Below are 14096 nucleotides of genomic sequence, written 5' to 3'. Positions count from 1 at the left end.
GGTCCAGGTGTACTGAGATCGAAGAACACAAGATAAGTTGGTAGTATAGCAAGCTCCCACGCTGGGACCCCTTGATAATACAGACAAGAGAGGCACCAAGTTGATCCAGGAAAAACGGTGGACAATTTCGAGAAACCACAGGCTTGCTTCTCGTTCCCTGTATTCGTCAGCATTGGGAATGCAACAAAAACACTGGTACGCAAGGCCTCAGACTTTCAATTGAAGCAGTGTTGTTCTGATTTTCAGTCGACCAACACATGAGAAGTAATCCAAAACAGCGACAGTGGTAATTTATGACTTTGGATGTCTACTGAGATGGTGCAGGCCACTCGAAGCAAATGGATGAGATAAAATTGAGCGCAAAACATAAACGTAACGCCATACTCAATCCGCACTCGCTAATCGGGTTCGATAAAAAACACAACTCTTGATTCAGTGTGTTGTATCGTAACACCTACCATAGTTTGAAAACAAGAGTGGAGTTGTACAATAAACGGAGGCTTCCTCTGAAGAGCCAGAACTCGTTTCTCCACCATGACACAGTCCACATCATCATCTTGAAGGATGACGTCTTTCCGAAGAATTTTGACGGCATACGCTTCATCGGTATCCTTCCGCTCGGCTAGGAAAACCTTTCAGTACAAGTGAAGAAACAAGAAGTCGAGAATTTAACAAATTGAACTTTACCAACATATTCGGACTTTCCACAGTGGACATGTTTCTTAGTTCAAGAAAAACATGGAGGAAAATATCCAACCACCAGGAAGGTACATTGTAGAGAAAGAGTCCATAGAAAATAGTACAAACGGTGGGGATCACAGTGAGGGTGACCAAACATGCCCGTTCCTGCTCAGTAAGGTTGTCTAATCCTCATCTGGTTTCCCGTATACCTTGTTAAAATACAGTACAGTCATCTTCAAACTATAAAGATGATCCTTGAGGTACGCATAAGGCGATCTCTATTTGGAGCTGCTCTTTATCAATAAAGAAGGGATAACACTTGTCCTGCGTTAGTTTGTGTGAACGAGCATCTATGATGATCAAAGGAATCAAATACCCCACACTTACCACACTATTGAATTTATCCTTCCCAACAAGGGTGTGGGTGAATGCAATCTCTGAGAACATCTTTCGAAAGGCACTGTGTAGAAAACTATTAAACTATAGTGTTTCGAATATTTCATTTCTACCAAAAGTATATAAATCAGCGAATTCAAATACCGTTTACCCTGTACTGTGACAAATTAAAACCAAATCTCCGGAAAATTTGGCCCGGAAACTAAGGAAACCGCGGACCAGTATCAATAACAAATCCCCTGGTCAAATAGACGTTTTATTAGGTGTGATAACACCCATGTTGATGATATCTTGTCTCGTGTCATGCTATTCTTCAACCAAACTACCATAATAATAAACTAATAATAATCATTCAGCTGCAGCAACCTTTTGGCGCCTAACTGCCATATCACCAGAAGGAAGCATGAGGGCTGGGATACTGCCAGGTTGCCTAGGTCTAGACAGGGGAAGTCGAGAGGCAGAGGTCGGGTTCGAACCACGGAAAATCCGGTCAGCGAACTCGAGTTCTAACCACTGAGCCATCTGAACCATAATTAAGTAGCGTATTCTGAGGCTTTTGTATCACAAACCAAACCCACGAGAGAGATTTGTAAAAAAAGCTGCAGTCGCACAGCAAACATTAAATGTAAGCAATGTCAGTCCGGTAGGTTTTGCACTCCTGGTAGGTTTTTAGATAAGAAAACAGAGCAATATCATTCGAGTCACTCAGTCAAATCCTGCAAGGAGAGTCAGCCACAACGTCGATGGCTAAGACACAATTTAAAAAAAAACTATTGTAAAGGCCTCACCACTGAGATTCGACATGATGGACATGATTAACGATTGACACACATACCTTTCCAAAGCTTCCTTTCCCCAATACTTTGATAAACTTGAAATCCGTAGCTCGAACGACATCCCGACTCTTCGTCGTCACAGGATCTGACAGGTTCTCGGCGTTGGCCTGTCGTACAGACAAGAAACGAGACGTTAGTCTGTCATATGACACTATTCATAGGGTTGATGAAAACTCCTGGACAGCCCTTACTGGGGACATCAGTTACGGGTGAGTCTTGGCTTAGTCGACAACACCCGCGGATGCAGTGACAGAAGAGCAGACATCAAAATGTGCCGAGACAACGTCGATAAGACACAATTTAAAAAAAAACTATTGTAAAGGCCTCACCACTGAGATTCGACATGATGGACATGATTAACGATTGACACACATACCTTTCCAAAGCTTCCTTTCCCCAATACTTTGATAAACTTGAAATCCGTAGCTCGAACGACATCCCGACTCTTCGTCGTCACAGGATCTGACAGGTTCTCGGCGTTGGCCTGTCGTACAGACAAGAAACGAGACGTTAGTCTGTCATATGACACTATTCATAGGGTTGATGAAAACTCCTGGACAGCCCTTACTGGGGACATCAGTTACGGGTGAGTCTTGGCTTAGTCGACAACACCCGCGGATGCAGTGACAGAAGAGCAGACATTAAAATGTGCCGAGAATTCGAGAACTCATGAAGGATGAGAGTACCTTATGCAGGGATATGTGTACAACATTGTGTATTTATGTTAAATGTATATGTACGTACATATACATGTATATTGATAAGTAATAGTGGATTATGGCCGTTAGTTCGTTCGCTGAGCTGGGCAATTTGATTGCAAACGTTTCATCACCAATCGAGGTGACATCATCAGTGCGTTGTTAGAGAGCGTAGTGATGCCTAGCGATGGTGATGAAACGTTTGTGATCAAATTGCCCATCTCAGCGAACGAACTAACGAACATCTGCGCTACATGAGCTACCAACATTTTCCTCCATAGATAATGCATAGTTATATATATATATACATATATTTCGGTGGTCATATATGCATCATAACCTCATTCTAAGCTTCGGAAAATGAGTTTTATCCAGCAAACAGCTATCGCAAGTCACCTTCAGAAGTTACAGGAATATTAATTTGATAAATGGTTGAAAAACACCAAGTGAAAAATAAGCGCGACAAAATTAGGGAACTATTAAATGGCAGTCTCTGGTGGCATTTCCACGGAGTCCCAACTGAGTGGCGGGGGGGGGATTTGGCCAGGTTAACAGTTTCACAGAATGAAATGAAAGTCGCCCCTTGATGGTGGTGATAATGACTACTGTGGTGTCTTGTTCAAGTATTCTATTCTCCAGTCAACCCACGACAAACGACAGCATTAAGTATTCCCACATCCAGATGTATGCATCAGTCTTACTATGGGTTGAGTAAACAAACACCTGTCGGATTGGGCGCACCAAGTCTTTTATGGCCAGTCTTATCCCAAACCTATACAAACACGCCCACTCAACAACTTCAATTAACCCTTTTGCCTGTCCGTTATGTACACAGCAACCGTCGTTCTGAATAATTCGCTGGTGTATAACCAATATCCCACAAAGAATGAAGAATTGTCCACAAACTAGCACACACATATAAGTCCAGAACAATATGTCGCATAAAAGTGCCACCGAGATATTTTGCTTGCCGCTGAAAACATTGGTTTGACCGTTTCGGAATGCAGGTAACTGTATTATCGGATTATCGAATACCAAACTATGGCACCAGGCCAATTATCCAAGAAAATCTAGTAAGGAATTACAAAACAACGTGGAAAATCATGCTACATCAATACGTTCACTTACCATCCCGGCCTGAAGATGAAAGAATAAAATGCATTGTTAATGGGCATGCCGGACAGAATTCAAGCAGTAATTCCCTGTAACGGGACATTTTGACTGTTTCACTACTGGTAAGGGATTAAGATCAGAGAGAAATCAAGAACAGAATAAATCAGCGGCTCGGTAAGTTAGCTCCATTAGGTAGACTTAAAACAGCTCCCCCCAAATGAATGGCTGCCAATTCCGTTAACACCAGCGAAATTCGCACTCAACACCTGACAACAGCCATCCAATTCAACGACACACGGGATGTTAATGAAGATACGGGGTTCAATTCCAGGGAATCGTTTCTGCAAAATGTCAAATCGGTCAGGCGGTGTTTAAATTGTGGTACCAAGCGAACGGTGACACTTCTGATTTGGCATGAGCCTTCACGGGAGCAGCAAACAAGTTCCACAGTGTCGCACACCTGTCCTATAAGTCGTCCACACTGTCTACACAGGTAGATTCCCCTTTTCCACACAACTGCTGCTGGAGCTTGCGAAACAACAATTAAGATCAAGAGAGATTAAGAATACCAGTGTTTCTGCAGGTGCATTCAATTCCACAAGCCACTGTTTTCAACGCAGCCATTTTAATGTTCAAAAAAGAACGATTTCAAAGTTAATGACAAAAAATAACCGTTCAGCTGTAACACTCTTTCGTTAAGTAGCTGTCATGTAACCCGAGGGTAGTAAGAGGGCTAAGATAGTGCTAGGTTGCCCAAAACTAGAGAGGAACAGTCGATAAGCCGTGGTTGGGTTCGAAATACACATCTTCCGAGCTGTAAGTTCGCGTTTTAACCACAGAGCTATCTCTAGCCCAGACAAGGAACGCACGGCCATCTCTGAAACATTGACCACTGAACAAAGGGTTAACGAAAAGCTGAACTCGCGAATATCGAGGGCTGGCGTCGTGTTTGCAAAAACGTGTTTGGAGCGAGTGAACAGATAGTGTAGACAGTGGTGAGTCGTGCTGTCTGCACTTCTATACGGCAACGAGACATGGATGGTGTAGTATAGTAATATCCGAATACTTTGTCGATTTCATTTACTATGTCTGCGAAAGATCGTAAGCACACAGTGGTCTCACGGAATTCAAGTTCTTCATAAGACTATCTTACTTCATAAAAGGCCATGTGAAATGTACGACATTGAATCGCATTCCAAAAGTCTGCTATACGGGCAGTTGAGAAATGGTCGTTCAAGTGGAGAAAACAAAGGACGATGTAGAGACAGACTTTAGGTTATTCTAAGAAATACTACTTTTGATTTTAAATTACAGGGAAATCTGGTGACAGGCAGAACTATCTGCAAAACTATCACATAGGTAGGTATGCTGCATTTCCGGGCCAAACGATCCATTCTTGAGCAACCATCGGACAGTGCAAATTTATGGAGCTAATCAACCTATGGACGCTGCCCGCATTTCTGCATTCTGCTTTTATCTGTGTTCGCTAGTTAATCTTCAACTGTAAAAGCCAGTCAAGACTCGTTGAAGACACATATGTCAGCATGAATAGATTACATCGGTTACCAAGACTAGGTTTCATCATTTATCGGAAGTGCTTTCTTGCTTCGGCATGCAGATTTCATCCTCGAAAGTGCGAGGTCTTATACTTCAGAAATCCCGATTTCGTGCATTTCTTCGAAGTTTCAGAATAAGAAGCTTGGGTTTGCCCATAGGTGCTTGACGGTTTCAAAAGCCGTGATTGGACTGTGACAAATGAATTTATGGCAGGTATACCGAAGGCACGAGCAATATGTGCATACGTGCTTCAGCTTCGGTGTAAGAAAAGAGGTGAAGGGCAAAAGGTAAAAGGGTCTTGCCTACAAAACGACTGTGCCAGCAGTTCTACTCCATGGCTATGATACTTTTTTCCTTTAATCTGGATGCCTCGGACGTCTTCATCACCGCTATCTGCACAATATGGCAGGCGTTGACTGGCTGCAGCATTAACGTAATGAAACCGTCCATAAACGGGTACTAGGTTATGGGTCGTATTCGCTTGAACAGCATATAAGGTTTATCAGATTCATCAGATCAAGATAGTTGGTGCATGTAAAACGTATGTTACACCACCGTCTATCAAAGAAAGCCCTGTTTTTCAATCCAATGGTCGCTGTTGAAAAATTCGCGGCGGACAAGCCACAACGTGACAAAACAAAGTGAAAGTGGCTATTGTCAAGTTGAGCGCAGTAGGATCTCCGCAAATTCCAAAAACATAAGAAAAGGTAAGCATGTTCAAAAGAATTCCAGTTTGTAAAACTTATCACGCTGTACGTATTGTTATGAGACGATCACTTACAGAAGATGTAATTTGATGCATTGCTCCACCACCATGGCAAGGGAAAAATAAATCTCGACTTATTTCAGAAGAGCTTGGTAAACAGTCGGTAGTTTTTATTTGGGCAACGTTTCGCTTTTGACACAAAAGCTTCATCAGGCCAAGTGAGCAGGTCACAAAATTGGCCAGGTTATAAGACAGACGAGAAATCAATCAGTAGGTTCTCTTCAGACTAAATCAGTGTTGAGTGTCAATTAACGACTCTTATGGGCTAGTGTGGGTGCCAAAATCTTTAATCGATGTGTTGGAGGGTTCAAACTTAGTTCCGATCGCTTTTCGTTCCTTAATCTTCCACTTCAGGGTGCTTCACTTGATGATTCGCCTCGGGTGCAGCTGTTAGATTTTCCTTAGTCTTTGTGGGGTTGTGAGTGTACCGACAATTGATTGAAATCTCGACTTAGTTTTATCTGAGTTACTCAAAATATGCAAAACGGGGGGTATAACTACGGAGACAAGAATCATCATCACCATCATTGTCAGCTGTAATAACCGCATACTCGTCATGCAGTGGTTGTAGCTGCCCCAGTTTCGTTCACCGATATTTTCCTTATCTTTGTGGGGTTGTGAGTGTACCGACAATTGATTGAAATCTCGACTTAGTTTTATCTGAGTTACTCAAAATATGCAAAACGGGGGGTATAACTACGGAGACAAGAATCATCATCACCATCATTGTCAGCTGTAATAACCGCATACTCGTCATGCAGTGGTTGTAGCTGCCCCAGTTTCGTTCACCGATGATTTTGGGGGTGGGTGGGTAGCTGCGCATTGCAGGCGAGATGATAAATTGGTGCATAAATCCAGCACTGTCAGTGGGCTGTCAAGTGAGGGGTCGAAAAAGGATATATGCATTGAAGGCAATAGCTTGTGTGCACTAGCGCCATTGAGGGCGCGACTGGGGCATGTCTGACAATGTCTCTAGCCATTGATGTGGCCCGTCTCGGGGTCGCTATTCAGGAAAACGGCAAGGACCAGCGCAGCTGAGTTTGCTGGTAATGACTTTCACACTTCGATGCCAAGTCATTGTTTGACCGCCTCTGGCTCTCTTCTACCCTTCACGTGGTTGTATGAAAAGAGCCCTTCGAGGATGCCAGTCGACTGGCATACGCAGCACGTGGCCAAGCCAGCACAACCTATGCAGTGTGATCAGTTCATCTATCGAGGGTGAGTTATTTCTCCCGAATACCATAACATAAAACAAAAAAACAGTCATAGCAGTAACGAACGAACAGGGGCAAAAGACAGTTATTTACACAAGAGTGGAGCGGTTAGGTTAGTATAAAGATAGGAACGGGGATAAAAAAAGAAACCGCCCCTGTAAGTACGACACACCTACCATACTTTCTGCCTAACCACCAGACTTGAGGCAGAGGAAATGAAAAAGTAGAATTCACGCTATCTGAACAGCCAATTACCTCGTATTGTGCGGCAAGGTCGGCGAAAGACGGTGTGTTATTTTCCGATGTGCACGGCACGGAATAGTATTCACCCTGTTCTTGCCCCAGCAATTTGAACCAACAGTCAATCGGTTTGCTTGCTAACTCCGTAACCCCAAACGATAAGGAGCCCATGAAATCATCACGAGACGTGCGATCCCAGTCCCAAACTTCGATTTGCAATCGTTTCGCATCATCCTCCGGGCGAATGTTTCTGTTGAATACAGGAGAAAGAAATCCAGTGGATGTGGACGAAAGGTCTTGATATACTGATGAACTGCCATTCAGGTCAGGTTAAGTACGAGGATGATCAGCTTTACGATCAGCCCTTTTGTTATTCCAGCCATCCGCAAAAACAGTAGTCACCTATGGTACTCACACACAAGGAGCTCCCCCTCAGAGGAAACACCTCATCTAGAAAGCAAATTTTGCGGTATGGTTCTTTTCTACTATGATCAATCCTCTTCTTGGGGCTCTTGTACCACCAGCTAATGCTTCATAGAGTGAGTGAGCTCGCTGGAAGAATTTACTCGATCCTTCAACCCTGAACAGATATGCACAGGTATCATTCCCAGCAAGACAACGATCGCCGCAGCTCAGTCTTTTAATGAAGCTGTTAATCGAACGATTCACTGGTCTTCTTCGGATTTACTACCGTATAAAAACATCCTCTAAGGTTGGGCAGTAAAAACATAAATTCCTCAAATTACCAATTTTGGCATACCAGTCAACCATTACACCCATGTAGAAGAAGTGACCAACCAACACGAAGATCCAATTCCATGTCTGCCGGTGAGCTGTGCACTCGGGGTTCCAAAGCAGGGAAGGTTAGTCTGAATTACCTCCACCTCTTATTTTTTTCATGCCTTGACTAGCAGAAGTTTATCCGGGTCTAACACGGACAGAAACCATTTGACTACCAAAAGTAGAGTTGTTAGTTAATGCTGAAGCATGATCCAGAGAGATCTATCCGCAGTGAATTTCCCTAGAGCAGCTTTGTGTAGCATTCAAAGGTAGGTAGATATGTTTCGTATTTACTATGGCGTTACGAATAACTTCCAAGGAACAGAAAGTGAAAAGTCCCGTTGTTTCGATATTTTTCGCCGACAATGTAACCCATTCATTGACAATTATTAACAAACTTGCACTAGATGACCAATGCCGTGACGTTTTTGGCTGAGCTGAACAACATTCGTGTATAAATAGGATAGATTTCTCGCTACAAAACAGCCTAAGCGCCTGTACCACACAAGTGAGCTTCCATCAAGAAATTGTGCCCGGTGTTTTTAGTTTTAACAAGAAAACAAGACCAAACATCTTTTAGCCCACACTATGGTACAGCTGACGCTTCTGAACCTTTCGGAAATCTGGAAATGCTTAAAATCACTGACCTATTTAGGGGCTGTGCTTCTACTGATGTAATCCATAGATTACCGAGCATCACCTGCTAAAGATAATAACAGCAAACTTCTCTTGCTGTCAGATCTTGATTGAGATCTTATTCAACCCTCGATAGCGGTTCGGGTACTCCAGTTGGAATAACAAACCGCGTAACGAAGACAAATGAACACTGGTTAGAGTTTCGCTTTTTTCGTGGGTTTTCATAATGAACAAAACGAATGAGGTGAACCGCCGAAAAAATGATGAATCTGGCCCGGAGATAATCCTCGACGGAGTGCTACGCTCCGGCGTAATTCTTCGGCAATACGTGCATACAACTACGGCATTTGGATACAAATACAACAGTAAAAATTTCTTACGTACCAGTCCTTACCACTATACCTCATCAATACCATATCAACATTACAACAGTAAATACTAATGTTAAACCACGGTACGTTGCGATGGAACAGAAATGCGAAAGACCTCATCTCTTCCGAAGCAATGCTGACAGACTGTGAAGTAATTAAATACCATAATTCCCCTAATGTGTTTTGCAGAGATAACTATACAGTGAGTAAATTTAATTAGAGGCTTACATGGTGAACGCCTCTTCCCAAACAGGATCCAGAGAAGACTTGATGGTTTTTGTTTTAAACTTGCGGTTGAGTTCATCAGAGGGACCAAGGCGTAGCTTCACGTACGGATCCGCCAATCCGTTCGGGTCCATTGGAATGAGGTTTTTTGCTTCCTTTACTAGGTTATTGGGGAAGACATGAGAAACGAACAAAGTTTACGTGTTCATATGTATAAACTGAAAGCAAAGCACCATAAACTAAACTATTACTGGAATTTGCGTAGTGAAACGATGCTTGGCATACGTGTTGCACAACCGTTACCGGTTCCCAACAAAGTGGGGGGAAATCATATATAGTATAAAACCAATGCGGCATCCCAAAACAGCCTGAAAAGTTGTTCCATTATTCATTTCCACATTTCAAACGGCTGCTGCCCACAAAACGTGACATCAAGCGCAAGCAACACAAACACGGCACGCCAAATCTAACTGGAACACCACAAACGATTTCTTTAGCGAAGACTCATTCTGAAGCGCCACTTTCCAAAGCTAACAGGTGTTTTATGTTGCATCCCACTATGGTCTCTTCATTTACAGATCAATTATCTTTTTTCTGTATAGCGATTTCCTGGGTACCATTAAAATGCACATAAACAAAGTCCAAGCACGGAAACGATGCCACAGTGAAATGCGAGAGCGCCGTAACTCACTAGTGTACATGATTTCTTTAAACAATGTGAGACGTAAATAGATTTCCTACACGACACAATCTAACTCAAACTGGTAGTAAATCAACGGAGTGTTCCGAAATGCCTTGGACCTCTTTAACAGACAAGACCACCCGTAGGTGAAAAAGTCCTTCAATTCAATTTACTCTGCGAGTAATAAAACGTGCGTCAAGATCGCTTAATTTGAGTAGTTGTATTTCCTTTTACAAGGGATGAGGATTGATGGAGAACGGATACTTCCCAAAGAGGATGTCCCAAGCCTGTCATGAATTCAAAAACTTGCGGTGTTTTACACCCTTCACTTAGCTGTACGAGAAGCTATGAGTTGTATTAGCGTGAAGTTAGAGAGTCAATTAGCCGTAGGACATTAAAAACACGTGTTCGATGCAGAGTACATTATGCGTTATGACTTGTACGTACATTACGGTCTAGTACTTTCTTTTAAAACTCATGCAACCTGATGAGCTCTGGATGAAACAAACCGTTCAAACTAACGGGTGAGTCAATAATAGTACCTATGTTCAAAAACGGTACTGGCCGTGAGTGTGACAAATACAGAGAAATCAAACTGACCGAACTATGGCATACCCCGGAATTCTTTTAAAATGTGCTGTTTTCGTTCATGTACTGGCAGGCAAGTGAGTGTGTAGGGAGCTAACCAAAACTTTCCTGCAAGCAGGGCTCAATCTACTTATTTTGTTAAGTTTGGTCACTGATGAGATAAAGCAAACTCCGGAAGGTCTCTAAAACCATGCTGTTCAGGTTTCTCCTGGCGTAAATCCTGTTGACTTGGAATATCCTGAGATTGTTCTAATTTTAAGAGCAGGAGGCCGTTCAGCTGTAGTACCCTTTCGGTGCCTACCTGCCATTGCGACCAGAGGAGGCACGAGGGCTGGGATACGGCCAGGTTTCCCAAGCCTAGATAGGAGGAAACAAGAGGCAGAGGTCGGGTTCAAACCAAGGACCTTCTGGTCAGTAAATTCGCGTTCCTAACTCTGGGCCATCTAACATGAAGCATGAGCGTTAGTATACGAGCTGACCTAATCCATCCAGTCCTTTCGTATGTGCATCGCGCTCATAGTCGTGCTGCGGAACGTACAGTATCTGAGCATGCCCCTAAGAATTTAAGAAGTAACACGGGTAGTCGTGGAACTCCATATGCACCACGGAGGTTGTATTAGTTCCGATGGCAATGTGATAGACGAAGTTAAACGAATCACAAAAGACCAAATGGCGTTTGTAGATTTGCTCTAAAAATACATATTAATGGGTCTCAAAGAACACATAGATCAGACTATAGTGCGGGTTGAATGAATTGACCACTTCAGGAAGGGTATCTAAGATACCTTCAGGTCTTTGACCACTAATGCTTGAAAACTATGGGTTGAATCGGGTGGAGTGAACAGATTTGGGATAGGATCGGAAAACTAGTCTTCAGTGAAACAGCAGGTACTTTGCCCAAATGCATTCAGCACTACAAGCCAAGGTGGCTTATGTTTTACGTATGCTAAATCACTACCTGCTGAGCATCGTTTTCTGTTCTTAATTCGGAGTATGGGTGGACAGAACTCGACACGGTAGAACAGAATGATGTCACAAAGGTCTGAATGCTGCTGTTCGTCTCCCAGGATGGATTTCAATTGCCCCCCACCGTGCATGGCTGGAGAAACTGAAGGATAGTCGAGGAGCAAATGTCAATAGGAATCATGCTGTCACTTCCTATCTTGATAATCTGACTGAGTGCTGGAGGTGTATGTACCTCAAATGTTTGTGGTGGGCTAACCCTAGGTCCCAATCCCTATTCGATTTCTTCTTCCCATCAAGCATTGTTCAAATATGTTGTCATGGTTAGGCAGTGAAGCACCAGGGTCCTCAACTAGTATTGATGTAAGTGACGACGGTGACGATGAACTCTGGCAAGTGAATAAGGAAACCGCAGCGTTTCTTTAACTTGAGCAAGAAAGCAAACATTGATAACGTAGCACGGAGGCATTCAAGCCAATAAAACGACATGTGCGCCCTTTGTCTGCCGGCAGAACGGCCTTTAGGTAGCAGTTCCTAATGCTCCCGATAAAGAATGTCTCAAGAAACACTATTATTTGAAAACCCGGAGTTGTTGTGAACACGCAAAGCGGACTGTTTCCGACAATCCCCCGTCGTTTGACATCACTCCACAACCGATACGAAAGGTGCGGAAAACTCTGGGCTTTGTATGGTGGATTTGGTAGTTGTGCGAAAATCCCACTTGAGTCTACCATTTTCCATTTTTCATCTCCTGTTCAACCCTTTCCTATCCCACAGCGCCCATCACTTCCTAGAGCCCCTTAACCACCCCCGGAAATCTGATTAGTCTGACAATGGAAACATAAAAACAGACTGATTGCAGAACACAGCTTCATCCTTACCTTCAACCAACAAACTCTGGCCCTGTAATCGTATTTTCAGATAAATTCGCCCGCGCCGCTCCGTATGGTCCACGCCACAGAGGCGAGGTATTTTGGCTTCACAGTGTTTGTGCACGTTCATGTCACAGCCTGGAATATCATTATTTGGATAGTGTCGTTTAACTGTACTTTGACATTTGAGTCCCTGCTGAAGGAGTCCATATAGCAAAGAGCCACAGTGGTCGCAAAATGTGGGACTAGAAAACGTATGCACTCGAAACTTGTGACATCTTGCGGACTGGATCGAGCTCCAACGTAATGAGGGGAACTAACTTACATCAACGGCAGGACCTAGGTCCACGCCAGGGCATTTGAATGCAACCAGTTGGTGGCAGCGCTTATGTACAGCAAAACAACATGCTTCACATTGGACACCATGTTTTCCGAGGCCCCTGAAAAGAGTAATTCACCAGAGGATGAAACCTACCAGATGAAGTCTTTGCAGTGTCCACAAAATGTGAATTGTTTGAAAAACTTAGCGACGAATTTATGGCCGTTGACTACAGTAACATTTTTCTGCCTCAGTGCACCGCGTCTCGCAAAGGCATTCGTCAAATTTTTTGTGGAAGACCTTCTGGAATCATTATCCAGCGTCATCACTTTTCATCCGTGCACAAATAGGGCCAATCGGGGGTGACGCAAACCCGGCTGCACACCCGAATGAAGGATTCGGAGTAACGGCAGTTAGACTACGGTCACTGTAATTCTAACTGGTGTACTAAAACAAATTGAGGTCATGGTTGGAAACAATGGGGTTCGAGGTTTTGTCAGACAGCTAAACACCACATGGACACTTGCCCACAGAATTCTTACACCCCAATGATGTGACAGATAAGTAATCTATAACTCATGTTCCCCTCTTAACTCGCGGCTCATCATGGATTCAAGAATGAGTGCACAGGATAAAGACATCTGCCGGCCTCACCGTCGGTGTTTTGCTTCTCGTTAATTTTCAAGCTTGTTTCTATCCTTTTCTCGCTTTTTGTTTTTCCCTCTTGTTTCTCTTTTTCCCTCTCCATTTTCTTCCCGCCGAACTACTCACGGAAAGCTCTTCGGACGTCACCCCAGGCTCCCTCTTTGATTGCGACGCTATCACTGCTAACGGGCTCCCCGCCTTACCATCACGATTCATGCTACAACCAATGATATTGTAGTATTCACTCTATGGAAGCACCGTGGCGTAGGGATTATCCCGAGGCATGCGTCCACGACAACTTATGTGAATGGAAAACAGAAAGAAAGTTCATGTGCCGAAGCCTAATGAGCAAAGTTTTACATCAATACTTACATATAAATCGGTCAAAGTGGTGGACGCCGTATGCTACTCTGGTCCGCTCTTTTGAAGAACACTGTCCTCGATGTGCCATGGCCCACGTGAACCGGCCATTTGCTCTTAACTCGCGGCTCATCATGGATTCAAGAATGAGTGC

General features: G+C 43.5%; 1 protein-coding gene across 1 annotated transcript in view; it reads right to left on the bottom strand.

The window, feature by feature from the left end:
• T265_07836 (hypothetical protein) overlaps positions 1-13263 on the bottom strand; it is a gene marked incomplete at both ends in the record, with an annotated part of 32774 nt that extends 19511 nt beyond the window's left edge. The window contains 8 exons of the mRNA XM_009173469.1: positions 459-632; positions 1913-2020; positions 2290-2428; positions 7434-7751; positions 9517-9673; positions 11263-11338; positions 12944-13058; positions 13094-13263. Of these exons, the coding sequence (XP_009171733.1) occupies positions 459-632; positions 1913-2020; positions 2290-2428; positions 7434-7751; positions 9517-9673; positions 11263-11338; positions 12944-13058; positions 13094-13263 (1257 nt within the window). The remainder of the gene's footprint in view (positions 1-458; positions 633-1912; positions 2021-2289; positions 2429-7433; positions 7752-9516; positions 9674-11262; positions 11339-12943; positions 13059-13093) is intronic.
• Positions 13264-14096: the final 833 nt, after the last annotated feature.

This window comes from Opisthorchis viverrini, assembly GCF_000715545.1.
Source record: "Opisthorchis viverrini unplaced genomic scaffold opera_v5_187, whole genome shotgun sequence".
NCBI lineage: Eukaryota > Metazoa > Platyhelminthes > Trematoda > Opisthorchiida > Opisthorchiidae > Opisthorchis > Opisthorchis viverrini.
Note: the sequence above shows the minus strand (reverse complement) of the source record. Positions and strands in the feature narration are given on the sequence as shown.